The 27586-nt window shown below is 48.8% G+C and overlaps 1 protein-coding gene across 3 annotated transcripts; it reads right to left on the bottom strand.

The window, feature by feature from the left end:
• kcnd1 (potassium voltage-gated channel, Shal-related subfamily, member 1) lies at positions 1–26948 on the bottom strand. Of its 3 annotated transcripts, none has more exons than XM_032567340.1 (9): positions 26638–26948; positions 17880–18600; positions 16140–16385; positions 14896–15608; positions 6484–6646; positions 6237–6320; positions 5817–5912; positions 4421–4671; positions 1–3680 (listed from the first exon to the last, which is right to left on the bottom strand). In XM_032567340.1, exons 2-9 carry the CDS (start codon positions 18033–18035, stop codon positions 3473–3475), a joined length of 1917 nt encoding a protein of 638 aa, XP_032423231.1. In that variant the 5' UTR covers positions 18036–18600; positions 26638–26948; the 3' UTR covers positions 1–3472. The 3 variants fall into 3 exon arrangements, with proteins under 3 accessions (XP_032423231.1, XP_032423224.1, XP_032423240.1); XM_032567333.1 differs by lacking the exon at positions 26638–26948 and adding an exon at positions 21212–21510; XM_032567349.1 differs by lacking the exons at positions 1–3680; positions 4421–4671; positions 26638–26948 and adding an exon at positions 21212–21515 and having other exon boundaries at positions 5211–5912.
• Between the last annotated feature and the right edge of the window lie 638 nt (positions 26949–27586).

Raw genomic sequence — 27586 nt, forward strand, 5'->3', positions numbered from 1 at the left:
TTCAGTTTCTGTTGCTCTTTATTAGTGGAATGGATTATACACCTGTGTGCTTTAATGCTGTTTCCTCCCTCACTGCGTCATCATCATCATCATCATCATCATCATCATCATCATGGTCTGTCGGCCGGTCAGGTCAAAGGTCAAATCTCCAGGATGAACTGATCCTGACTGAACCTCCAATAAACACAAGTATCAATAAATTAGTAGATAAATTAATTCATCTGCCAAATATTGAACACAAAACTCAATATTGATAACACAGAGAAACAATAATTAATATCTGTTCATCATTTTCAGCTGTATTAATTTAACATATCAGTCATTTAATTTTCCATTTCCATTTTTTCTTTCATGATTTTATTAAAAACATTTTTATTTTGCCTATTCATTTAATGATTTCTAAATTTACTGTCACATTACATTATTTTATTTTTTCAAAATGAATATATAAAAACCTTTCCAAAGTTTTTATATATTGGAATTCATATAATAATTTTTACTTATTTTGTCACTGTTTTAGTGATACATTGGTTCATTTTCTCCCTAATAATTCAACAGTTTTATTGTGGAGAAAATAAAAATGTTTTACAATAAAACATTTTTCCCATAAAGAAAAATGAAAAGAATACAGAATAATGTTAAAGTAGTACTGCTGAAACTAATAAACAAATATTAGTTATATTAGTTATGTTGTATAATCAAATGAGTTGGGAACCTTATTGATTTTATTTTATTTTTTGGATGCAATATTTGATGATTTATTTTATTGTAATTTTTTAGCTTATTTATTTTCAACAAGTTTATTTTTCTCCATGCAGATTCAGAGAAAAAGTTCAATAGATTCATTCCAACAAATGCAACAAAAATGTTTGTAAAATCAGTCGTTCTGTTATCAACTTTAAGACGTGTGGCAGAAATTAATATTTTTATTACATTGCAATAAAAATTCCATTTTGAATATTTGATTTATTTCAGAATTTTGTATTATTTTCCTGTAAATGCCTTCAGTCAGCCATTTACAGGTGCCACTGAGGTCAGAAGTCAGGGGTCGGCCTGACAGTCATGTTTCTGGTCTGTGGGAGGAGAACAAGCAACCTGCAGGCCGGGATTCAAACCCAGAACCTTCCAGCTGCTGCAGCAACAATAATACAAATTACAAAAATAACTTTCATTTGGGGCAAGAAAGGAAATCAATTATCCACAGCTTAGAACTGAACTGAATTTTGTTGCATTAGCTGTTGACCGTTGCTCGTGTTGACAAGTCATTTCGTCTGGAAGCTGCAGAAGAAGAAAAACCTTCTGGAGTGTTTCCTGTCTGTCGCCGCGGCAACGCAGGAGAAAACAGCTAAAATACCTACAACGGTATCCATGCATAGTAGTGACTGCTCACCACACACACACACACACACGCACACCCACACACACACACACACACGCACACACTGGAGGAGCATGCCTGAATGAATCTGAAATCAGGAACTCTGATATAATCTGCTTGATTTCTCCTCAGTGGAGAAAAAATCCACAGGAAGGAAGGAAAGAAGGAAAGAAGAAAGGATGGAAGGAAGGAAAGACAGAAGGAAGGAAGGAAAGTAGGAAAGAAAGAAGGAAGAAAATTAACAGAACCAACATCATCATGCATAAGGACAAAAGAAGAGCTCTTCTTCTTCTTCTTCTTCTGTCCTTGGTTTGTTTGTTGGGTAGATAGATGATGAGCGGAGCTACATCTACGAGGCTCATGCAGGAGGATCACCAGCGGCTCCCTGACTCCTCCATCTAATTGTCTCTGTTTTGGTTGGAGCATTTATGATACAAAATATGTTACAGCATTCAGTTTGCTCTGCTGGAGAAAGCGTGCCTTCAGGTTCTCCCAGCTGGGTCAACATGCTACTTCCTGTTTCCTGTCCTGCTTCCTGCTCCTCAGAAGGAGGCGGAAAGGCGGAGCAGGAACTATGTTTCATCTTTTCCTCCAAACAGCAGAAATTTTGATCATGTTTGTTTGTCTTTATGTTGTTACATTTATGTAAGATTGTTAGAAAAGTTCGGTGTTGGACTTCAGAACCGGGCCAAAAAGGACAAACACCAGTTCAACTGAAGCAGCTAAAGGATCCATGTTGTTCAGTTCTACCACCTAGTGGCCAGTTTGGGGACAGCAGCAGGAAGCAGGAGGAACAAGCAGCGTCACTCCGACCCGCCGGATCGACTCCGACCCGGGACTCCGGGCCACCGGAGTTTCAAGATGAACCAGAACCATGATACCAGTTGGGCCCGGACCAGAAAGTCACAGATCCAGAACAAACTGAAGGTACTGAAACAGAACCATCTGGACCGGGACGCCTTCCAACAACTCAGCTAACGGTGAGCGCCTGTCATCAAGCTGGGAAGGTCAAAGGTCACGTCCAGTTGGACGAGTTAGACCAGAACCTCCAGCTGCTGAGCGGTTCTACTGGATCATCAGTTGAACCTGGTCCTCGGTTCTGTCCAGAACTCTTCAGCTGGAGCCTCTGACTGCTTCATTTGGACCAGAAACCAAACAGAACCAGAACCTACCAAAGGACTAGAACTGATCAGAACCAGCTGGTTGGTCATGTGACTCTGGTGGAATCAGCTGGTTCTGGTTCTGGTTCTGTATGGACCATCTGACAGGAAGATGCACGTCAACCGGATCATCAGAACCTCCAGCTGGGGAACCTTCAGGTACTTCCTCCTGAAGTCTTCCTGTCACATGACAGATGAAAGCCGTTCGCTCTGCGGTTCTGCTGGAGTTCTGTTCAGCTCCCGGTTCTGGTTTCCTCATCAGAGAAATGTTGCATATTTTAAAGAGTAAAAGGTTCTTGGTCCGCATCGAACAAGCAGAACCAGAGCAGTTTGGATCAGAACCTGCATGCAGCAGTCCAAAGGTTCAGTTGCAGGAGGAGAGAATCAGTCCGGTCCGGTTTGGGCTGTTGGTTCCATCACCAGTGCTTCCATTCTTCAGAACCAAGCGATCCAAACCCACATTGTTAATCCTGAAGATTCTGTCTTTGGATCCTGGATTCAATCCCACAACGAACCCGGTTCTCACTGAAAACCGGGCCAAAACACTGAGCTTCCAGCTCGACCCAAAAACCTGAGTTCAGTCACTCCAACAAGATTCATTTCTAGACGGCGCCGCTTTCCATCCGACCCGTTTAAACAGAACCAAACCCAAAGAAAGAAACTGCTGGACCAGCTGGTTTAGCCGATCCAGGATGATCTGGTCCAGGATGATCCGGTCCAGGAGGGATGGTCCGTGTCGGGGGTGTTGGACTGGATCAATGTTCTGATTCCTGAATGTTCCCAGGAGAATAAAATCTAAAGGTTCTGCAGCTTCAGCTTCATGCTCATCTGATCTTCCTGCAGCTCCAAGGATGATCCCGGGCCACGGATCAGAACCAGAAGTTCAGAGGTTCAGAGTGGGAGGGTGGAAGTCTGGGGGAGCAGGGGTCAGAGGTTATAAGGAGGAGATCTTGACGGTTTCGTGGGTGTAGGCGGTGGCCCGGGTGTTCCGCAGGATGCCGGGGACGGGCGTCGGCGTCGGAGGCAGACTCTCGTCCGGCGTGTTGGCAGGCGGAGTGGGAATGCTGATGATGGCGGCGGTGAAGTCCTGATCACCACAGTTCAGCTTGAGGTTGTCCGGCTGGGCGTTGAGGCTGGATCGACTGGGGAGAGACACAGAGATCGGTGTCAGGATCTGTCTGGCTTCCTGAACCGTGTGGTTCTGGTCGAGGTGCTACCCTGATAGCTAACTGCTAGCTCTGCTGGAGGAGAAGACGACCGCCATGTTCCAAAAGCCATCAGCAGACCTCTGGCCTCCTCCTGATGTCGGACCAACCTTCCCATTGAGCTGGTTGGTTTCCTGCCACAGACTTCAGTCCATCACCAGGTCAGAGTTCAAACTGGTTTCACTGGATAAATCAGGACAACTTCATGTTCCAGCCTCCAGCCTGTGGAAATGTGTGGACTGTGGGTAAAAGCCGGTCAGTGGCAGAAACCAAGCAGACTACATGAAGTCTATGTGGTTATGAGGAGGTCAGACATTCAGCCTGAATGGTGCCAGAGGTTTGTTGATGTCTGCCAGGTATAGATGGAAATTTCTGAGCCTGATTCAGAGAGAATCACCTTTAAATACAACAATAGGCTCCAGAATTCATTGGCTGTTGGACCATTCCACCGTGAGAAGAGAGCGGATCAGAGGCCAACCAGTCTCTGCAGAACACACGACACACTGACACTCATCCCTGAGGAACCCCTGGTCTGATCAGACCTGCAGTCACGCCTCTCCAGCCAAGCCCAGGGAACCTCAGGGCTCTGCTCCAGGACCTCTACATTCTCTCTAAGAGACCCTGATTTGGCTCATTTCTGCGTCGGTTGTGTGTTTGGCAGAGGGGCGATCACTTACGTTTGTGGCGGTATGGAGGTGGTCTTAAACTGCAGGGTGTCCAGCTCCTGGACGCTGCCCCGGCTCACGGACACCGTGGAGTTGGCCAGTCGCATAGCGGCTCTTCTGCGGGCCCGGCGGGGGCAGCAGCCTGTGGAGTTGTTCTGCGCCCCCTGCTGACTGGACAGAGAGGTGCTGCGGCTGGTCCGGAAGCCCACCGACTCGGTCATGCAGAGCTCGCTGTAGGTCATCTCATCGGTGAACTCGTGGTTCTGTGAGGACAAGATGGAGGAAGATACCAATCAACCTTCTGACCACCATGGAGGAGTCAAACCAAGAGTTCATCTGTCTGCTGCTTAGCTCCATTAGCGTTATTAGCTTCATTAGCTCTATTAGCTTTATTAGCTCCATTAGCTCTATTAACTCCATTAGGTTCATTAGCTCCATTAGCTCTATTAACTCCATTAGCTTCATTAGCTCTATTAGCTTCATTAACTCCATTAACTAAATTAGCTTCATTAGCTCCATTAGCTTCATTAGCTCTATTAGCTTCATTAGCTTTATTAGCTCCATTAGCTTCATTAGCTCTATTAGCTTAATTAGCTCCATTAGCTTTATTGACTCTATTAGCTTTATTAACTCCATTAGTTTTATTAGCTTTATTAGCTCCATTAATGGAGCTAATAAAGCTAATAGAGTTAATAAAGCTAATGGAGCTAATTAAGCTAATGAAGCTAATGGAGTTAATGGAGCTAATAAAGCTAATGAAGCTAATAGAGCTAATGAAACTCTATTAGCTTCATTAGCTTTATTAACTCTATTAGCTTTATTAACTCCATTCATTTTATTAGCTTTATTAGCTCCATTAACTCTATTAGCTCCATTAGCTCTATTAGCTCCATTAGCTCTATTAACTCCATTAGCTTCATTAACTCTATTAGCTCCATTAGCTTCATTAGCTCTATTAGCTCCATTAGCTTCATTAGCTCTATTAGCTTCATTAGCTCTATTAGCTCCATTAACTCCATTAGCTTCATTAGCTCTATTAGCTCCATTAGCTTCATTAGCTCTATTAGCTCCATTAGCTCTATTAACTCCATTAGCTTCATTAGCTCTATTAGCTCCATTAGCTTCATTAGCTCTATTAGCTCCATTAGCTTCATTAGCTCTATTAGCTTCATTAGCTCTATTAGCTCCATTAACTCCATTAGCTTCATTAGCTCTATTAGCTTCATTAGCTTAATTAGCTCTATTAGCTTCATTAGCTTAATTAGCTCTATTAGCTCCATCCTGCTCTCATGGTATGGTGTCTCATTTTTTTGTTCTTGTGTGGTTTGTGTTTACGATGAAGAGCAGCTATAATCAGGAGGATGAACCACAGGCGTGGTTCCTGTGGTTCCTGTGGTTCCTGCCTCACCGTAGTTTTCTCCAGACAGTGAAGCAGGTGGTTGTGCTGATGCTCAAAGGCGGATCTGTTCTTCACACACAGAGCCGTGCTGTCGCTGTTCCGGTCCTGAAAACACGACAGAAACCTGTCAGTCCTCACAACCTGGAACAATCAGTTATCGGTTATCAGTTTTCCCAGTGAAGCATATTGTGGGCTTGCAGGTCAGCCTCCAGCTGTTGTCATGGAGACGGTTGTTTCCTCCATCATGGTGAGGGAGGCAGAGGTCCAGAACCAAAGCTGGAAGTTGAAGATCTGCTGGAAGGGCGATCTCCTGATGACCTCCATGTCTGATATTCATTCATTCATCCTGCAGTATGCTGCAAAGTTGTCTGTCTGTCGGTGTGTGTGTGTGTGTGTGTGTTGGCGTGTGTGTGTATGTGTGTGTCTCACTCCCAGAGTGTGGTCCTCTTTGTACTGCAGGAAGGCGTTTGAAGTTCCTTTCTTCGCCATGCGGATTCGAGCCAAACGGACTTTCTATGAACAGAAGAAGGAAAACATCAGCGTCACTCACACACACACACACACACACACACACAAAATTAATTCTCAGTTGTACGATTCTGAAAACTACACTACTGCATGAGGCCCTGCTTCCTGTGGGCGGAGCTACAGGGATGAGGTCAGACAGTTTTCTGACCTGCTGTGCTCTCATCTTGTCGGCTCTCTGGTTCTGGTGGTAGATCCGGCTGAAGTTGGACACGATGACCGGGACGGGCAGCGCGATGACCAGAACGCCGCTCAGGGAGCAGATGGAGCCGAAGATCTTCCCTGCGATCGTGTTAGGAACCATGTCACCGTACCTGCAGAGAGAAGCAGCAGCTCAGAGAGATGCTGGAGGGACCAGACCGATTGATCAGATCAGACCGATTGATCAGACCAGACCGATTGATCAGACCAGACCGATTGATCAGACCAGACCGATTGATCAGATCAGACCGATTGATCAGTTCTGATCTGGATTAGCAATAAATCTCCTCTCTCAGCTTTGGACCCAGAGTTCTTCCTGAGCCTGGCGCCACGCCGACCAGCCGGGTCTGGACCTCCAGACTTTAAACTAGAAACTGTTTGATCTCCAGGTTCTGACCTCACTTCCTGTTCTGTTCACCTCTCACTGTTTACTTCCTGGTTCAAACCAGCCAGCAGCCGGCCCGGTTCTGAGGCTTCAGGTTTAGCTGCTACATGTTAGCATGGAGATGCTATTTTAGGCTAGCATAACTTCTCTGGTAGGCTAACTGTTTTTAGCACAACATGAACTCAACATCCGTGTTTTCCAGCGTCCAATCGGATTGTTTAGAATCAACCCAGAGAAGCGGCTTCATTGCTAGCGTTAGCGATGAAGCTGTGTGTCAGATTTAGAGCCGTACCAGAAACAAACAAATACAAAGGTTCTGCCCAGAATGATTAAAATGTGCAGATAATTATTATTGTTTTTGAGCAGAAACGATCATTCTAAGTCTGGAGTTTCTGATTGGATCTGCTCTGAGTTCAGCTGCAGGGTCACCTTCCCACCAGCAGAGGTCAGTAAAGCGCTGCTTCCTGAAGTCGTGGCCGCAGAGAAGTAATTAAACCAGTTAGTGTGTGTGTGTGGGTGTGTGTGTGTGTGTGTGAGGCTGCAGCTCCTAATGTTTAATAATGGATGGCAGCATTAGGAGCTTGTAGCTGCTTACTGAAGGGAGACATTAGGAAGTTTAGATTGTGTTTCTCTCCTCACTGCTTCCTGCTCTCTGCACTCAGTCTCTGCATTTCTCTCCATCTCTTTTCCAGCGGTCATTATGTGGCGCTGCTGGAGCCAAAGCTCCACTCCCAGAGTGGAGCTTTGACACCGAGCCAGAGGCGGGGAGGAGGAAACAGGAGAAGGAGAGGAGGTCATGAGGGACAGGAAGAAGAAAGAAGGGACGTTTGGAAGATCCGATCTGAGTAAATCTGGAGTCGACTGAAGGAGAGCATCGATCCGTCCCTCTGAGCTTCATTTCACCCGGAAACCACCTGAAACGAGAGCAGGACCTGCTGGTTCGGTTCTGCACGAGGGTCAGGTTGGTCACTGAGCAAAGCCTCAGCCAGGAGGCCTGAGGAGGAGAACCGGGTCGGCCCTGGGACGGGAAGCGTCCTGGTCCGGGTTAAATCACCCAGAAACAGAGACAGGAAGACGCTCGGGACCAAACTCTGAGCTGAAGCATCATTTTCTGATTCCTGGAAGCTGAAAAATGGAGTTGGACAGCAGAGGAGAAAGCTGCGTTCTGATTGGACGAGATAGGAATCCATTAGTGCTGAGTCAGACTGATGGGATCTGCAGCAGCCAATCACAATCTAATAGAGGGACAGGCGGCCAATGGAAATTAGTTTAGAGGAGAGCAGGAAGGTCCCGGCAGGATCCGGGAACATTCCCATGACGACCGGCAGGAAGCAGCTACAGGTCTGACCAGAACCTGCTGCAGCTCGGTGGTGGCATCATCATGATGTGGGACCTGACCGCAGGTCAGAGATGGAGAGATGAAGAGCTTTATTCCTCCTCTTCCTCCCAAGGACAGCGGTATCGACCCGGCGGGTCAGCAGCTCAGTTCGTCTTTCCTCACCAAAACATTCTGGGTCACAGAGCTGCTAAAGTCTTCATCCTCCTCCTCTTCCTCTGTGACCGGCAGCCATGTTTAATTGATGGAGTGATGATGAAAGTTGCAGGAGGAAGGATGGTTGTTCCGTGTTTTCCTCCTCTGGAGAAGCTGCTCCAGTCCAGACACCACTCCTCTTCATCATCATCTTCCTCCTGCAGGTTTTTAGCAGAAAGTCTGAAGTCTGGGTTTTTTCTCTAAATGTTGGAGAAATGGCCAGAAGTTCTGGTTCTGGTTCTGGTTCCAATAAGTAACATTCAGAGTAAAAACCAAACTCTGCAGAACTCTTCATATCAGCCAGCAGAACAGAACCGGAACCGGGCCGGGTCGATGTCCAACATCTCTGCAGCTTTAAATAGAGCAGCTGAAAATAGAGGCAGAACCGACCCGATCGGATCAGAAGCTTCAGAGCAAAGGTGTAGCATGTAAGGCTCTGATGCAGTGCGGTTCTGTGACTGAAGACCTTTTTGTGCTACAAATACGAAATGTGAACATCATTCAGTCTGACTCACTGAACCTGATACGGCTCGTCAGTTTAATAGCACCTTTTGAAAATGAAACCTTTTAGCAGCTTTAAACATACTAAGAGTTATAAAGACGTTAAAACATCAGCTGCCATAGCAATGCATGGAAGCACCTATAGTTCTGCACGTTAGCACAAACATTAGCGGTGCACTTCCCCTCTAGTGACCTGCCTGTGGAGCAAAGCAACGCAAAATAAGCATTTAGCTAGTTTGTATGTATTAGCCATGTTTAGCACACTGAATGGAGAAAGTCAATGATAGACAACATGCTAGTGACAGCATTTAGGCTAACATTAGCATTTTAGCTTACACACTAGTTTAAACCTACTGAATGGAGTATGTCCACACTGGTCAACATGCTTCAGATGTTCCACATGCTATTAATATTATTTTAGCTAAGCCTAGCATTGATGCTAAACTTTAGCATCAGAACCCTGGTTTGACTTTGGCTTTGAACTTCTTCACAAATGTTCTAGTTAATCTAAAATGTATATATGTATATATACATATTCCCATTTATGGAATGAGTCTGTAGATTTGCTCAATGCTTGCCTACAGTTGAAAACAATTACAAAATCCACCAACATTTTCTGTGAAGTATTATCACAATAATGTAGTTGCCTTTTACTAGCTGATTTTACCGAGCGCTCAGAAACTGGAGCACTTCATACAAGAGAGGACAGTTGGGAAGCAGAGTGACCGTCGCTGCTCCTGGACTGGACGGCGGCCATTGGCCGCTACAGCTAGTGACGTGAACCTGCGGCGCCATTACTGGCCATCGTTTGATTCCACTGAACCAAACTGTTCCGATGCAGGACGAGCAGGAATCTGTCACAACAAACGGTTGGAGCCCCACATTTCTTATCCAGTTTCTATACATTTTGGCTTGAATAAAAGTGCCGACGTTTGGATGTGTAAAATATCTCTACCTCTCTGGATATAAACCTAGAAACAGTTTGGTCACGATACCAGCGGTGGTTGGTTAGCTTCTTTAAACAGCTGCTTTACTGATAATCTGTCAGAAAGTCAATGTTTGGGTCGCCTTATTTTTGAGTTAACTGAACCGAAACACGCAGCGGGTTCATATTATGGCTGTCCAAGTCAAGCTACAGCATTAGGCTGCTAACCTGCTCCACACTTTAGATTCAAGTTTAAACTTTTTACTGACCTGTGAAATGTGATTCCCTTCGATCTTATCTTGCTCACCTGTCAAGTTTTGGACTAGATACAGGAAATGGCGCCAAGCTTCAGAGGCTTTCATAGAGAACTGATGATGATGATGATGAAGATGAGTCGCCCAGCTTTGTTCCTCCAGGGTTCCGGTTGCTGTTCTCAGATCAGGTGGATCTAGGAACCTGGTCTGGATCATCCAGATGTTCTGTTTCCAGTCGGCTTGAGGTTCCAGAGAGGAACCCTCAGGGTGGGATCAGGTAACAGCGGCTGGCAGCAGGAAGCAGCAGGCACTTAGACAGGAAGTGCAGCAGTGAGACAGACTCCATGTTGGTTCCTCCTCACCATCCGGCCCAGAGAGTTCCTGCTGGAGGCGTCCAGGGGCCCGGGAACCTCTGGTGACCTCAGAGCCTGACCTCTGCGTCCCGTTGAGGCCTGGCTGCAGGAGGAACCAGACGTGGTTCTGCCTTCGTTCTCCTGGTCAGCCACCCGATCGTCTGGTCCAGATATGAAGCAAACTGTTCCAGAGGTTCTGAGGTCCAAACGGACCGGAACCCTTCAGGTTCCCGGTCAGCCGGTTCTGACTGAGTGACGTCACGTCAACACGAAGCGTGATTCTGCAGACCGGGAGGGAACGGCGATCAGATGCTTCATCCTGGTTTCTATTTGCGGCTCCTGCTGCTTTTATTTTCTGCCTCCTCCTCCTCTCTTCTATTTCTGGCTCCTTCAGTCCAGAATAAATATTTCAGAGCAGCAGCTGATGTTCCAGAGCTGCAGGTCCAGAACCACCAGAACCCCGTGAGGGGCACAGGCCGGGGGTTCAGAGGAGGGTTCCTTACATTTCGACAGTCAGCTGTTGATCCTGGGACGTTACCTGGCAGGTGTCTGGACCAATCACAGTCCACATTCAGACCCGAGATAACGATCAGGTCAGATCGCGATCTGATTGGTTGTTACGGCGACAGACGGAGGCAAATGTGCAGAAAACGTATAAATGATGCAAAATCCAAAGCATAGCAGCAAAAACCTAAATCAGCAAAACAAATGCTAACGCTAATCGCTGCAACCGCAGGAAAACTGAAGCAACACAGAAAATGGAGGAGTCCTCAGACGCTGAGAGGAAATAATTGATGAGAGGAGGAAAGGTTTCTGTGAAGCTCAGCCAGGCAGACGGAGCGGCTGCAGTCTCACCTGGAGACCCAGAAGAAACCTTCAATCTCAGACCTGAACTGAAATCGTCGGTTTTCCTGCAGTCGCTTCTCTCTTCTGTTTTCAATCTGCTCCGAATGCAGTCCATGTTTCTGGTTTGGCACCGAGTCCTAATAAAGTGGGTTCTGTTCTGACCCATGTTCCACCCAACTGGTTCTAGAACTCCATGGTTCCATGAGATGGAGCTGAAGGATGAGAAGATCTTAGCAGTTTTATTCTGTCGGGTTTTATTCTTAGAGCAGCTGCTCTTAAAGTTGGGTTTGGAAACGTTCCTGGTGTCTGGAGGACGATCCGACCCGAAGGTCAGGGAAGACGAGTCGGAGCAGACGACGGCGGCCGGCCGAGGCGACTCTGGTCCGATCTGAAGGTTTCCACACAGAATGCAGAGCAGAAACAGTTCAGCTGCAAAGAGCGACTCCTCACTACGTTTCCCAGAATGCATCAGGATTCCTGACAGACCCAGGCTTCAACTTTAACCAGAAAACAGACGCAGTTCCTCACTCTGAAGATGAGGCCTGATTTAATGGCTGTGTGTGTGTGTGTGTGGGTGTGTGTGTGTGTGTGTGACCATCTGCTTCCATTTCTGACACATGACCTCAGGTTTTAATCAGATTATCAGAACATCTTCCAGCTGCTGTGTTGACTGAAGATATGTAACCATGGCAGCGGCCCCGCCCATGTCTACCTGTGTGTGTGTGTGTGTGTGTGTGTGTGTGCGTGCAGCAGGATTTGCAGTGGAACATTGACTCTGTGGTGACTCCAGAACCCGCTGAGCAGCAGGTTCTGGAGTCTCTTTTTCAGCATCTTGAATACTTTCTATCTCGCCCGTTGCTGGTCCCAGTAATCACTTTCCTGGCCCATGAGGCGAACTGACCCAGTTCTTCAGTTCATTGACAGATCCTGCTGTCGTCCTGCTAGTCTCCAGGTTGTTTTGATAAAGTTTGGATTTTAATTTAATCAGATTAAAGTTGTTTTATCTGCCTTCTCGTCTGCAGTTGGATTCAGCAGAGAAACAGAAAATAACAGATACAGCAGACGACTATTAAGCTCCAAAGCCTTGGTGAGGTCAGGCACTGATGTTGGCTGGCTGGGCCAGTTCTGTTTGCTACCACCTACAGAACCAGTAACGGGTTGCTGCTTGATGGGAGTCTCTGCCTGCTGAAGCATCAACGGTCCTCAGAAACGTCTGGAGGGTTAATGATTTAGTCATGAAACGTTTAATATAAAATAACTTGCTCTTTGAGATACGATAGATGACCAGAACCATCAATTAGTCTGGAACCAATGACTGAAACCGGGGCAGCAAGCAACACTGCATCATGAATGAACATCATCGTCATCACAGAGGACCCGGCGGCGGCGCGGCCTCAAAGGTCAGCAGAGGAGCGTCAGAGGAAAATGAACAACCAGAAAGTAAAAATACCTCGTCTAAATGTCAGAACTGCCGTTCTTCCTTTAAAGCCACAGAAGAAGAAAGTAACTCTGGTTACTCTGAGGTTTAAAACCAGGACGAAAGCAAAATATCTGCAAGGGTCTAAATGCTCATCCAGACTGGCTCTGAAGGCTCCTGGAGGTTCTGGTTAAGGAGTCACATACTCTGAAAGCTGTGTTGCTCCTGCAGGAAAAACGGGATCATCTGGAGTTCAGACACAACCAGTCGGCACCTGCTTCCTCCTCACACACACACAGCCGTGTTTTCATGTCTTGTGGGGACTTTGCAACAACTTCCATTAATTTTCTACAGTCTAACAACAAACCCCCAAACCCAAACTAAAAGTCAATTCACACTATAGTCCTGACTTCTAACCCAAAAGCAGCATTTACCCTCATGGAGACCAAGAAAATGTGTTCCTCCCAACACACACACACACACACACGGTCCTGTGATGGCTTTATTATTTCACTGCCGGTTTGTTTGTGGAGCGATAAAACACAGGAGCAAAGCAATAAAGCAGCTGGATGGAAAACAGAGATAAGAAGAAAACAAACCAGAAAAGACGAGAGACGATCGTTTCAGTTTAACTGATGGATGATCAACTGTCTGCAGCTCAACCTGCAACAATCTGACAGCAACGTTGACTCCTTTCTTTAAAGCAACGTTGACTCCTCCCTGAAGCGACGCCCCTAATCAGACTGAACTCTGGGTAACTGATGGATTGCAGACGTCAGGTTTTAATGGAACATCTTGTGGAACTGAAAGTTGCTCTGCAGTGTTTTTGCTGTGTGTGAAACATGAAACGCTTTGACCCAGGTTCTGTTGGGAAATGTTCTGATCCATTAACCGAGCAGGGAGAAGCTGTTCCTCTGTTTGAGTGGAACATAACAGGATAAAGGTCCGGTTTCCCTGCAACCCGCAGACCCGTCTGGACCGGAGCTGCAGCTCAGCGCCGCATGCTTCGCTGCAGCTTCCTGTGCAGCTGCAGGCGAGGAGGAAGTAAATGCTGCCTCCATCTGAGCTGATTATCCTGTTAGTCACAGAAATATGTTTGAATTTGGAGGAATAATCTTTAACGGTGCATGATGCAACGATGAAGAGCCGTTTGAGAGGCAGACCTGCATTTGGGGGCGTTCTGGTTTTCCCCTCTTTAGATGCTTTATGAATGCATCGTTCCCTCCAGCTCTGTTCACTCCGCTTCAAACTCCAGACCCAGTTGTTCAGTTGGGTTGGTCTGGTGCTCCTACTAACCTCGGTCTGGATTCAGCTCAAATGAAAATGAGCTCTGCTGCAGTTCAAACTCCGGTACCCCAACCGGCCAGGGACCGTGCTAAAAGCAGGAAGTGGACTACAGCGCAGGGCATTCTGGGTAAATACAACCAAAACAAAGACGTGCTAGATTACACTCACGAGGAGAGGAACAGAGCAGATGATGATGTTGTGGTCCCAGTAGGACCAGCAGGAAGAAAACATCCTGAACCCAGAGAACTGTCCCAGTCGGGTCTAGAAAACCCAACTGGGGAAGAAATCTCGGTGTCATTTTCCTGGAACTGGAAGGAGAAACACGGCGTTGCTTCGGTGTCTGCAGAAGATCTGAGTGAAGCCAGAGAGGAAGCAACTTCAAATGGACCTGAACGTAGCGACGGTGTGATGAAGTTGGGATGATGACACCTTCCTGACCCGGCAGGTTCCTCTGAGGTGGGAAACGGACCTGAATGTGTTGCTCAGCGTTTCACGCCGTTTTGCTCCTGACCTCGGCTTCCAGACACGGAGCAGCAGGACGGCCAGCGCCGCTTCCTGACTCCCACTCTGCTGCTCCACACACAGCAGATAATAGACCAGAGCTGCAGCCCCACACACACACACACACACACACACTCCGTCCACCGGCAGCGGTGAGGAGCGTGGGCAGCCAACACACACCGCCGTACTCGACAAGCAGCGTGTGGGAGGAAAACACACACTTCATCTCTTTTCATGGTGGGAACCAGGAATCCGTGTCCTGACTGTTTACGCCGAGGAGCACGCGCTCCCGTCGCCATGACAACAACACGAAGCAAAACACAATCTGTTTGATGTCAGACATCCAGCCCAGGCCCACTCACCCCAGCGTCGTCATGGTGACGATGGTGTACCAGAAGGAGGCTGGGATGGAGGTGAAGGTGGAGCCCTTGGTTCCCTTCTCGGCGTAGAACATGACGGTGGCGAAGATGATGATGGCCATGGTGAGCGAGAAGAGCAGGAAGCCCAGCTCCGAGGCGCAGCTCTTCAGCGTGTAGCCCAGGATACGCAGGCCCTGCGAGTGCCGCGAGAACTTGAAGATCCGGAAAACCCGGAAGACCCGCAGAGTGACGAAGGCGCCGCTCACGTCCTCGTTCTCGGGCATCACCAGGCCGATGTAGTAGGGCATGATGGCCACCACGTCAATCACCGACATCACCGAGCGCATGAACTTGCAGCGGCTGGGCGCCGCAAAGAGGCGCATCAGGTACTCGAAGGTGAAGATGAGAACGCAGGCCGTGTCCATGCAGAAGAAGGCCAGCTGGTACTTCTCGCCACAGGGCAGGTCCTTCACGCTGCCCTTGGGCGGCCGGCACGGCACCGTCTCCACCACGTTGGCGATGACCGACACGGCGATGAAGAAGCCCGTGACGTAGTAGAAGACCAGCGCCATGGTGGAGGTGTGCGGGTTCTCGAAGGCGCGCCACAGCCGCTCCCTGGAGGTGCTGTGGGGGGGCAGCGGGGCGTCGGTCGCCTCGTTGGCCTCCGTGTCCTCTGCCAGCCGCTCCTGGTTCTCCTTCTTCCTGTCCCGGTATTCCTTCAGGAGGAGAAGAAGAAGAACGTTAAGTGGGCTGAACAGAGCTGAGTCTGAATTCACATTTCTGCATCAAACTGAGGAAGAAATAAAGAACCCAGAAGACCCGTTTGGGTCTCATTAACCGAAATCACAGAGAGGAGGGGCTGCTGAGAAACCCCACAGATCCATCAGGTTGTTTCCTCTCTGCTGGTTTGGCTGATGAAGCTCTTCTCCACAGAGACTTAACGAGTTCAGCTGCACAACATCCAACATTAACGCTGAGCATTAGCAGGCAATAAAAACTTGAAGCTACCGTGAGCACACCGCCATGATGCAGGCATTACCAGCCAATCAGGAGGCGCCGCAGAGCAGAGAGCTCATAAAGAAGGAAACTGCAGCATTCCTGATTTAGACGCTCTGTGATGCAGCGGGGGGGGGGGGGGGGCTCCTCAGATTAACTGGTTAGAAACGATTCAAAGAGCAATCTGCTCCGTGACCCGTCTGGCGGTTCTGGTTCTGCCAGCAGGGTTCATGCAGCAGCTCCGGACCTACCTCCATGCAGCAATCCCCGATGATCTCTGGCACAATGCCGTAGAAGGCCAGCTCCTCATCAAACGCCTGGACGCACTCGTGTCGGGGGTAGTGCAGCTTCCCGGTCCGGTAGAAGTTCAGGATGTGCCGGAACATCTCTGGGTCTCTGTCGAAGAAATACTCCTGGGTGTCTTCGTTGTAGAAGAACTCCTTCTCCGAGGAACCCAGCAGTGTGTCGGGGTAGCGGTCCAGAGTGTTCTTCCACGTCTGCAGGGACCGAGAACAACGCAGAACACGATCAGAAACCGAAGGAAGAGGCTCATGGTTGGTTAGCAGCTGGGTTCTGCTCCAGAACACGAGTTGAACGGTTCTGCTGCTGGTTCTGCTGCTGGTTTGAAGACACTCCTACAGAACCTGAAGCAGAGCCGCAGCTCTCTGGCAGCGGTTCTGGCAGCGGTTCTGGAGATGGCACCACTTGGACGGTGGAGAGTCCACAGTAACCCTTCAGCCTCATTTAGGAAGATTCAGAAATGTTTGGACCGATCCAAAAGGAGGATCCGCTGGTGGTCCAGATCAGAACCAGAACCTGGGTGCAGACAGAGATGGTGAACTGGCACCATGCGGTCCAGCCCGATCTGGTTCCATCTGGACTCCTCCCTCTTCCTGCTGGGATGGGTTCTGCTAACTGAACCCAGAAACCAACATTAAAAGGATAACTGAACCAGAACCTCTGGAACTGCTGGTTCTGGTTCTTTCAGAAGCTCCAGCTCCTCCTCATCCCCAGGCTGGAGTTCTGCAGAGGCCCAGTACCGATCTGTTCATTGGTCCAGCTTTTGGAGCAGGGATGCATGTAAATGCTGCAGGACAGAAGATCTGGACCGGACCAGGGTACAGATCCCGGACTTGCTGGTGGTTCCTGTCGCAAGAGACTGGTTGGACGGGTTTTAACCACTTCCTGGTTCTGGTTCTGAAACCAGATCGTTGCTCTGACTGTTTCTCACCGTTTGATATTCACAGAGAAACGGGGCAGAACATTATCAGAACCGGTTCTACAGAGAAGACTTTCTGGTCTTGATGCAGCAGAACCCGATCAGAGCAGCAGAACCCGATGAGAATGAATGAGGAACTAATGGATACGGCGGCACCAACGTCTTTAAACCTGTAGACGCTGCTGCCGGAACGGACTGACTGACTGACTGACTGACTGACTGACTGACTGACTGACTGACTGACTGACTGACTGACTGACTGACTGACTGACTGACTGACTGACTGACTGACCGGCTGCTGTGACTCAGCAGACCCAAAGGTTCCCGGGTCAGAAAGGAAATGGACCGCTTGTCTTCTTTAAGGCCACAGAATGGAGTTTTAGTTCCGTCTGTCGGAGTCTCATGAGAAACGTTTCTTCCTGCAGACGGAGGCCGACTGCAGGTTGGTTCATATCTGGTGCCACTCCGGTACCAATGAGCTAACGAGCTGGAACCAGTTTGTAGGTTTTCCTGGAACCTGTTCAGACTGAACTACTGAGATGGAACCAGTTTCTGGAGTCGGTCTCCAGTCCTTCTGAACTTCCCAGGATATATTCACCATGTTTCTGTTTTATCAGCTGATTTTTCAGGGCTGAAACCAAAAGCTAATTCTGCAGCCGACTGACAGAAACCTGTGGCTCCATGACTCCTGCCTGGCAGAGCCAACGGTTTGGAGTTATTCAGCGGAACATTGTCATCAGCTGGAGCATGCTCAGTAGACGGCGGCACCCACCTGGAAGCGGACGCCGCTCACGTTGACGTACAGGATCTCGTCGGATCGGGACGAGTTGTCCACCGGAGGTTTGGGCATCGTCTTCTTGGCCAACGGCAGCCAGCCCACCGCCGCCGCCCGCGCAAACGGCAGCCACGTGGCTACGCCGGCTGCCATCTTGCATCAGAGCGTTTAACGGGAGGAGGAGTCTAGAGGCGTCAGGGGGTGGGGCTAATGGTTAAAGGTGGGAGGCCTAGTTAAAGTAGGGTTCACTGCTCCACCTGATCCGACTTCCTGGTCTGGTCTGGGCAGCGAGAGGCGAGTGGGTTGGACATGTTGAGTGGGGAGAAGGGGTCAGAGGTCAGGGAGGTGTCAAGCCATGAAAAAGACTCAGAAGTAGCAGGAAGATCTGGTGAACTTCCTGTTTTCAGCTCCTCAGGGTGAAAACGGCGCGATTTCCTCCAACAGGCTCTTTATTAAAGCTGAAGCCGCCGAGTCGAACAATAATAATAAAGTTTAATATCGCTGTTTATTTCTGCAGGGATCTGGAAGAAGAGCAAATAAATCCAGACGTGATGAAGAGCGTCTCCGCCTCCTCCTGCGCCGCTCTTATTAAAGGATGATGATGAGGATGATGAGGATGATGATGCAGCTCACGGATCCGCCGTCCTCGGCTCCGTCTCTCCGTCTCCCAAACGAAGGCCGGAGGAGACGCTCCGCTGCGTGTCCATGTAAGGCCGTCCTGTCAGGAAACACAAACACATCGGAGCCGGAGTCAGACGCAAAGCAGGAGGGGAAACCACGGAAACCCGGAGGGCAGGGAAGCCTGGAGGTTCAGGCAGGAACCAGGACAGCAGCTGAGGGAAGACGGACATCTGGACGGTGGACAGACGTAAAGAATAAAAACAGATTAAATAAATCAGGAAGAACCAAAATCCATGAAAAGGAAAGAAAACAGGAAAATAAATAAACAGAAAATAATTTTAATTACTCAAATATTAGAACTGGCAAAATTCAAAAAACTTTTCTTATCAGCACCTTTTTGTCGCCTCACAGCCAGAACTGAAGGGGCGGAGCTAAACCATTCTGTCTACACAAAGGGGCGGGGCTAAGCCTTTCTGTCTGGACTTCGGTCACACAGACGGGAAGCAGATCTATGTGAGAGGAGGTCTGGTGCTGTACCTCCAGCCTGGTTCTGACCCAGTACTGCATGATCTACCTTCAGAGGTTCTGCAGAACTGGGTCAGATCCTGACCTTTGACCCGGTCAGACTCTGCAAGTTGCTGTCCAGAGAACGGAGCGGAACCAGTTCTGATGTGATCGGATCAATACCTGGAAATCATTTCCAATACCGATCAATTCCTCTGATCAGAGGTCATTCAGAGGTCATTCCAGGTCCAGATGTTCCAGTTCTTCTGAAACATCTGGAGTAAAGGCCCTGGCCTGGGAATAAATCTGGAATAAACCTGGAATAAACCTGGAATAAACCAATAAATCTGTAATGAAACTTTAATCGCTGGAAGCTTCCAGACCCTCAGAGCTGAAGATCGTCTTCCTCAGTTTCACACCAACAGAGTGTCCGTCTGATCCGAAGCCCGGTTCTGATCCAGACAGACATCTGAGCCTGGCCACACCCAGAGGGAAAGCGGCGCTGCTGGAGCGAAACCATTAGCCGAGCTTCAGCGCAGGAGAACCTCAGATTCTCCTGGAGGAACTCGGTTAAACTGTCCGGGTTCTGATCGCTTCCGGATCGGTGGGATCCCGGATCCCGGCCGCTCCTGTGTGGTTGAACGGGTCGAGGCCGTTCCTCTGGCAGCAACCCAAAGCCGCAGCGGGTCAGAGACCAGCGAGGTCCGAACATGGAGAACCAGCAGAGCCACAGAAAATCCACCAGGAACCAAAACAGAACCGGAGAGACGCTGGGATCCAAACCCGCTTCCAGACAGGTCCAACACACCTGGACCGCGTCCTCAGAGTCAGCCCCGCCCTGCTGATGACCCGGCTACCTGCCCAGGGGGGCTGGACCCTGCAGAACCTCGGGGGGGTTCAGTTCTGACCTGACAGCAGGTTCTGACCCTCTCCTGAGCCCGGTTCTGCTCTTCTGGTACAGTTTGGGTTTTAAATTGCTTCCCTGTCCTGACGCCTAGACGATGAGATCGATATCAGTTTATTTTTAGATCATTCTTTGTGAGGAGCAGCAAAATCAGGCGCTACAGAACCAGAACCAGAACCAGAACCTTTGGATCACCAGAGAGGAAATGTTTCTAGACGATTAAACCTCACGTGGATTTGAACAGGATTCTTGGCTTTTTGAAAAACAAATATTGTTAGCCTCTGGAAAAGTCAAGATGGCGGCCATTTTTCAAAATGTCTACCATGGTCATCAGGAAATATTATTTTATACTAAATTTGCTAATATTTATCACACATAGATACTTTGGGTGTTAAATCATACATAACTGAACACGTAAAAATCATATTTACTGATCATTTCTTATTTTTCCTCCCTGGTTGTCATGGAACATAAATTTGTTTGGTGTCAAATCATCGTTACCAGAAACATCACATGGTTCAACTAACTGCTTTAAAAAGATTAAAAACGGCGGCCATCTTGACTGAAAGTGAACTTCCAGAGGACCCAAAGAGCGGTAACCAGAGGTCGATGTCACAGGTCATCCCAGGTCATCTCCATGGAGACCATCCAACCTCACGTCTTTCTGTTCTGGCTTCAGTCAGAAAGTTCCTGATCCGCCGACTTTCATCAACCCTCCGAGTCCAAAGTCACATTTTTACCAAAACCTCAGTTCAACCTCAGATCTCCGACCAATTTCAGAAAATCTGAATCTTTCTGCAGCCGAACCAACAGCAGACAGTCGGAACCTTCCACCGGTCCATCCGGGTCGGTCAGGTTCCTCCACAGGAAGCATTCAGGCTGACTTCTGATTGGACAAGAGCTCCGAGGATGCGAATATTAATGAGCACAGAATGTGTGTGTGTGTGTGTGTGTGTGTGTGAGGCGCTTAAAAGCAGAAGTTCATCACTAATTCATTACGTGGATTACATCAACATCAGACACCACACACTCAGTCACACACACACACATGCAGTAACACACACACACACACACACACACACACACACACCCCGTCACACACAGTTGGTGTTTTTCGCTCATCGTCTCTAGAAGTTGAGTTTGTCTCCAAACTCTTCCTCCCAGTTGTCCCGTCCCGCTCCTCCTCCTCCTCCTCCTCCTCCTCTTCCTCCTCCTCCTCCTCCTCCTCTGGTCTTTCTATTCTCAGCAGTGAATCTGGAGCAGTTTCCAGTTTCCAGTTTGCAGTTTCCATCCTACTTACCGCTGGTCAGGCTGATGAAGAGGAGGAAGAGGAAGCAGCTCCTCCAGGTGAAAGCAGCAGAAAGAGGAAGAAGAAAAACAGAAAGAGGAGGAGTAGTTGTGCCGCCCGTGAGCCGTCCTGCTCTGCTGCCGCGGCAACAACCACATCTCCTGTCATCCTCCTCTTCCTCACGCTCCTCCTCCTCCATTCGCTTGCTCGACCCTCCCTCCACTCTTCTCTCACTCTCTCTGCTTTCTCTCTGCTCTCCGTTGTCATTCCTGATCTTTTAGCCTCTTACTTTCTCTTCCTCCCTACACACACACACACACACACACGCCGACACACACACACGCCGACACACACACACACACACACACCCCGACACACACACACACACACGCCGACACACACACACGCCGACACACACACACACCCCGACACACACACACACCCCCACGCACACCCCCACACACACTCGACAGTCACAGATTCAAAGACTTAAAAACTTTGTTGTTTCCTTTAAGGAAAAATTGTTCTCTAAAGATCTTCATCATCACAATCAGCTCCTCGTCATCATCGACTCCCGGAGACCCGACCGAGTCCCGGAGACCCGGTCGGGTCCCGGAGACCCAGTCGGGTCCTGGTCCCAGCGTTTGTCTGATGAAGGGACTTCCTGTGTTAGCTCCAGGCTAACAGGTCTAGCCTTAAAGGAGCTCAGTGTTTCGGCTGTTATTCAGTTTTCTGGAAGTTTGTTCCAGATTTGTGGTGCATAGAAGCTGAATGCAGCTGGTCCATGTTTGGTTCTGGTTCTGGTTCTGATGACCAGAACATGCTGCTTGGCTGAGACATTAGTCCACTGGTCCTGGAAATGTTCTGCAGCTGGTAGAAGACCCACTTTGAAACGTGGCTCTGAAGGGTCAGGTCAGAGGTTAGAGGTCAGAGGTCAGCCTGATCTCTGGTTTCCAGCTGGAAGAACTGAAGCTGCATCTAGATCTATAACTCTAGATCTCTGACCCTGATGGGTCCCTGAAGGAGAACCAAGAGATGAACTAATAAGCGGTTCTGTTCCTTCAGAGCGTCGCATCAAGTCAGAGGACTCCAAAGCTTCCCGCTGACAGCTGGCGCCCCCTGCTGGCCCCTCTGGCCACCAGCAGGCTCCTACAGGATGAACTCTGACCCCCACAGGTTGATTAAATAAACCTGGAAAGTTCTGCAGGAGCCCCCTGGTGGCCTGCAGGGGGAACAGCCGGTCGGGGTCGGGAGGAAAACCCGGACTGGACCGGACCGGGTTTTGTCTCTCAGAGAGGTTCTGCCTGAGGAAGAGGACGATGAAGGTGGAGCTTTTTGTGGCAAATCGATGAGACGAGGAAACGCTGGAAACTCGTTAATAATTCATCCTGGGACAGAGGACAGGATGGAGGACAAGATGGAGGACAAAGGACAGGACGGAGGACAAGATGGAGGACAGGATGGAGGACATGATGGAGGACAGAGGACAAGATGGAGGACAGAATGGAGGACATGATGGGGACAAGATGAAGGACAAGATTCAGGACATGGAGGACAGGACTGAGGACATGATGGAGGACAGAGGACAGGATGGAGGACAAGATAAAGGACATGATTGAGGACAGGATGGAGGACAAGACGGAGGACAAGATGGAGGACAGAGGACAGGATGGAGGACAAGGTTGAGGACAGGATGGAGGACAAGATGGAGGACGGAGGACAAAATGGAGGACAGGATGGAGGACAAGATGGAGGACAAAGGACAGGACGGAGGACAGGACGGAGGACAAGATGGAGGACAGGATGGAGGACAGAATGGAGGACATGATGGGGACAAGATGAAGGACAAGATTCAGGACATGGAGGACAGGACTGAGGACATGATGGAGGACAGAGGACAGGATGGAGGACAAGATAAAGGACATGATTGAGGACAGGATGGAGGACAAGACGGAGGACAGGATGGAGGACAGAGGACAGGATGGAGGACAAGATGGACATGATGGAGGACAAGATGAAGGACAAGATTGAGGACGGGACTGAGGACAGGATGGAGGACAGAGGACAAGATGGAGGACAGGATGGAGGACATGATGGAGGACAGAGGACAAGATGGAGAACAGGATGGAGGACAAGATGAAGGACAAGATTCAGGACATGGAGGAGAGGACTGAGGACAGGATGGAGGACAACATGGAGGACAGGATGGAGGACAAGATAAAGGACATGATTGAGGACAGGATGGAGGACAGGACGGAGGACATGATGGAGGACAGAGGACAAGATGGAGGACGAGATGGAGAACAGGACGGAGGACAGGATGGAGGACAGGATGGAGGACAACATGGAGGACAGGATGGAGGACAGAGGACAAGATGGAGGACAAGATGGAGGACAATATGGAGGACAGCGGACAAGATGGAGGACAGAATGGAGGACAAGATGGAGGACAGGATGGAGGACAACATGGAGGACAGGATGGAGGACAAGATGCAGGACAGGATGGAGGACAAGGTGGAGGACAGGATGGAGGACAAGATGGAGGACAGCGGACAAGATGGAGGACAGAATGGAGGACAGGATGGAGGACAACATGGAGGACAGGATGGAGGACAAGATGCAGGACAGGATGGAGGACAAGGTGGAGGACAGGATGGAGGACAAGATGGAGGACAGCGGACAAGATGGAGGACAGAATGGAGGACAGGATGGAGGACAACATGGAGGACAGGATGGAGGACAAGATGCAGGACAGGATGGAGGACAAGGTGGAGTACAGGATGGAGTACAGGATGGACGACAAGATGTAGGACAAGATGTAGGACAAGATGGAGGATAAGATGGAGGACAGGATGGAGGACAAGATGGAGGATAAGATGGAGGACAGGATGGAGGACAAAATGGAGGACAAGATGGAAGACATGTGATTAAAACATTTAATTTGAATTAAATCACATTATAAACTTGAGGGTCGAATCGTTTTAAAGCCATCAGTCAAAATGGCCGACACCTCTGGCCCCACCCCCACAGTCAACCCACCAATCAGCAGCTGACTTCGATCCAGCCTGAAGGAGGTCCGGTCTGCTGTGCTGCAGGTTCTGGTTCCGGTTCGGGCAGACGAATCAGAACCGATGGCAGGAATCCGATCCGTCTGGTCTCCTGACCCGCAACCATGGCAACATGATCACAGGTGTTAATTCACCTGAGCCGCTTCCTGTTACCTAGAGGAGCTACGGATCAGAACCGGCGGATCAGAACTGGCGGATCAGAACCCCCTCTCTGGCCCGGTCCGCCTGGTTCTCCGACTGCTGGCTCCGGTCCGGTCTCAGCAACTGAAACCTTAATTAAAGCTGAACCTGTACCCAGTTCTGATGGCCCGGGTCCAGGTTCAGTTCAGAATCAGAACCTACCAGTTGATTCTGACTGTTTGACCCGGCTGCATGAAGCAGGTTCTGGTTCTGATTGGGTCCAGATAACTGGACCTGCTGCTGTGTTCTGGATCCATTCAGTCTGTGGTTCCATGAAGGTCCTGACAGCCAACCGAACCAGAACCAGAACCAGAACCGGGTTTCTTCTCCCTTCCAGCTTCATGTTGCTGGTTGCTGCAATCAGCCGCAGCGTCTTCGGTTGCAGCAGTCGATGCTGCGGGCCCCTGGGGGCCACGCTGACTGGACTGAACCGGGCCGTCAGAACCTGTTGCCAGGGAAACGGGTCGATCAGCTGCCACCTGCTCCATCAGCGGTTCTGATCAAGATCGGTTCTGAGATCCGATTCCTTGAACAGATTCCTTATTCTTCAATCTTTAGTTTCTTTAAACCGGGTCAGAGTCCAGACCGGACCAGAACCACCAGAACCTCCTCAGCAGACAACTGACGGTTCCTTCAGCTGCTCAGTCAGTTTCTCCTTCCATCAAGTTTTCTTCTGAACAAACAAGTTTTACTCTTTCCTGACTGAACGGTTCCAGTTCCTGACTCGGAACCTTTTCTTTTCTGGACCCCGACCCGGTTCTGGACCCCGACCTGGTTCTGGTTCTCCACAGCAGCTGAACGGCCTCCAAAAGTCTGGTGTTAAGCGCAGATCTGAAACCGGACCGGAACCAGGCTGCTGAGACAGGACGTCCTCCTTCATGGTCCTCTGAAGTTACAGTGGTGTTCTGGTTCCGGTTCTAACCGGTTCTGATCGACCCAGAAGGCAGGAAGTCTATATTTAGCCTCTCGCTGCTGAAAACTCCTGAATTTTTTAAGCCGCCTCCGAGGCTCCGCCCCTCCAGACACGCGGGATCTCCGTGGCAACCCCCGGTTTCCCGGGACGATGCGGGGCTGCGTTACATCATCAGCTCGTCTTCCTCAGCCGGCTGTGATGAAGGTTCTTCCTTCAGAGCCGGCCCGGTCCAACACGGCGCCTCCTTCAGTCTCACTGCAGGTTCCGATCCGCTGATCAAAGATTCAGTTCATAAATAATGTGGATCAGAACCGACTTGCCCCGGCAGCACCTGGAATCACCTGGAATCACCTGGAGCCCATCAGATCCTCTGATCGCAGCTTCACTGCAAAAACACAAAATCTCACCAAGTTTTTAATTTAGTTTCTATGACGATCGGATCTCGTTGTGACAGACAGAAAAACGCTTCTTCACTTTGGTCCAATTCAATCCTGCAGCTGCAGCTGGAGTTCTGACTAAAACCAGGAAGATGGAGACACCACCCAGATCTACACCACCCGGTTTATAAATCACTGAATGGATCAGAACCACAACACATTAAAGATCTGCTGCTGTTGTATCAACCTTCCAGACCCCTCAGGTTCTGGTTCCGGTTCCGGTTCTGGTTCCGATTCTGCTCTGCATCAGAACCAGAATAAAACATGGAGAAGCAGCATTCAGCTTCTATGCATCACAGATCTGGAACAAACTTCCAGAAAACTGTAAACCAGCTGAAACCCTGAAATCCTTTAAATCCAGACTGAAAGCTGGTTGGAGCTGATCTGATCAATAATCTGATGATTATTGGAGCTGATCTGATCAATAATCTAATGATTATTGGAGCTGATCTGATCAATAATCTGATGATTATTGGAGCTGATCTGATCAATAATCTGATGTGTGTTGTTCTCTGTGTTTCTGTGACTTTGTATTTTGTGTTTTTATGATGTAAAGATCTTTTTAAAGCCTTGTTGATGGAATTTGCTGTACAAATAAAATTTGATTGATTGATTGATTGATTGATTGATTATTGTCTGGCTGATTCTTATCAAACTGTTGAGTGAAAAATGTTCCAGTTTTTCTTTCCGTTCCTCTCGCCGCGTTTTGCTAAATTACTTTGGTCTCATTTCAGCTGAACTGACAGTTTTGCAGTGTGAAGCTTTTAATTACCTCCAGGTCCTTCAGCCAATTAACCTCCAGCCTCAGCCAATCAGCTGCCATCTCGTTAAGGTGCTCACCTCTCTAATCTCCCCGCTGAGGGACCGGAAGTGGGCTAATTAAAGGTGACAGCGGCGTCTCCAGTCACGTGACCTCCATCACCACACGGCAACTTTCTTCTGACAAACTTTCAGCTCAGCAACTTCTTCTCCAGGAAATAGACGGAGCCACCGTCAAACCGGCGGTGTTTGTAAGCATGAATCAGTAGCAGACAGAGGAAGCCGGTTTTTATTGGAATTAAAATAAAGATCTAAAAATACAGATCACTGCGACTCCTTTATGCGCATTAATACTTTATATGTCTGTTATCAGCAGCAGCCATAATGTGTTGCTGATGTCATTAATATACACTAATATTACCAAAATCTATGTAGCAAAGTTTAATAAAAAACAGTGTAATTAAACTAAAATATTTTAAAGTACAGGGACAGGGCTACAAATCCAGGTGTAAATAAAATAAATTAAATAAAGCTTACCTTAATCTTCGACGACATAAAACAGACGAAACGAAACTTCCATGGAGTTTCGTTTCCATGTCATGTAGGATGACAAGAAATCTGCTGAGTCAGCAGATTGTGACATAGCATCGATGTGCGCGTCACAAGGCAGGACGGAATGATGGGTAGCACAGATAGTTAGGACACCTGTTGAAAAGGGCCAGTGGTCATGTGACACATCGAAGGTTTTAATCACAGAAACGGGTTCTTACCGGGACATCCACGTGGTAGACGGAGCCCCCAGTTCCACACTGAACATCAATGATGAGGCGCAAAACTTCAGGTACCAACAGAACCCTCATAATCCGGACGGCAACAAAACATTGACTCTCATTTTTATTCAGAAACTTTGAAGAAAATTGAATCAGAACAAAAACTTAAAAGTTCTGCCACAGCGCAGAACCATAAAACGGCTCAGTTTGGAACCGGAAGTTTCCGGTTTTGGTTGGTAGATTCCGAACTCAGAACCGGA

This window comes from Xiphophorus hellerii, chromosome 1 (genome assembly GCF_003331165.1).
Source record: "Xiphophorus hellerii strain 12219 chromosome 1, Xiphophorus_hellerii-4.1, whole genome shotgun sequence".
Classification (NCBI taxonomy): Eukaryota; Metazoa; Chordata; class Actinopteri; order Cyprinodontiformes; family Poeciliidae; genus Xiphophorus; species Xiphophorus hellerii.

What these genes read in the sequence shown, in the direction of transcription:
- kcnd1 (XM_032567340.1), bottom strand. Translation starts at nt 18,035, where the DNA reads ATGGCAGCCGGCGTAGCCACGTGGCTGCCGTTTGCGCGGGCGGCGGCG. An exon ending in GTCACCATGACGACGCTGGG is followed by an intron (nt 6,647 to 14,895) that starts GTGAGTGGGCCT and finishes TTCTCTCTGCAG; the next exon opens with GTACGGTGACATGGTTCCTA. An exon ending in ACAAGATGAGAGCACAGCAG is followed by an intron (nt 6,321 to 6,483) that starts GTCAGAAAACTG and finishes TTCTGTTCATAG; the next exon opens with AAAGTCCGTTTGGCTCGAAT.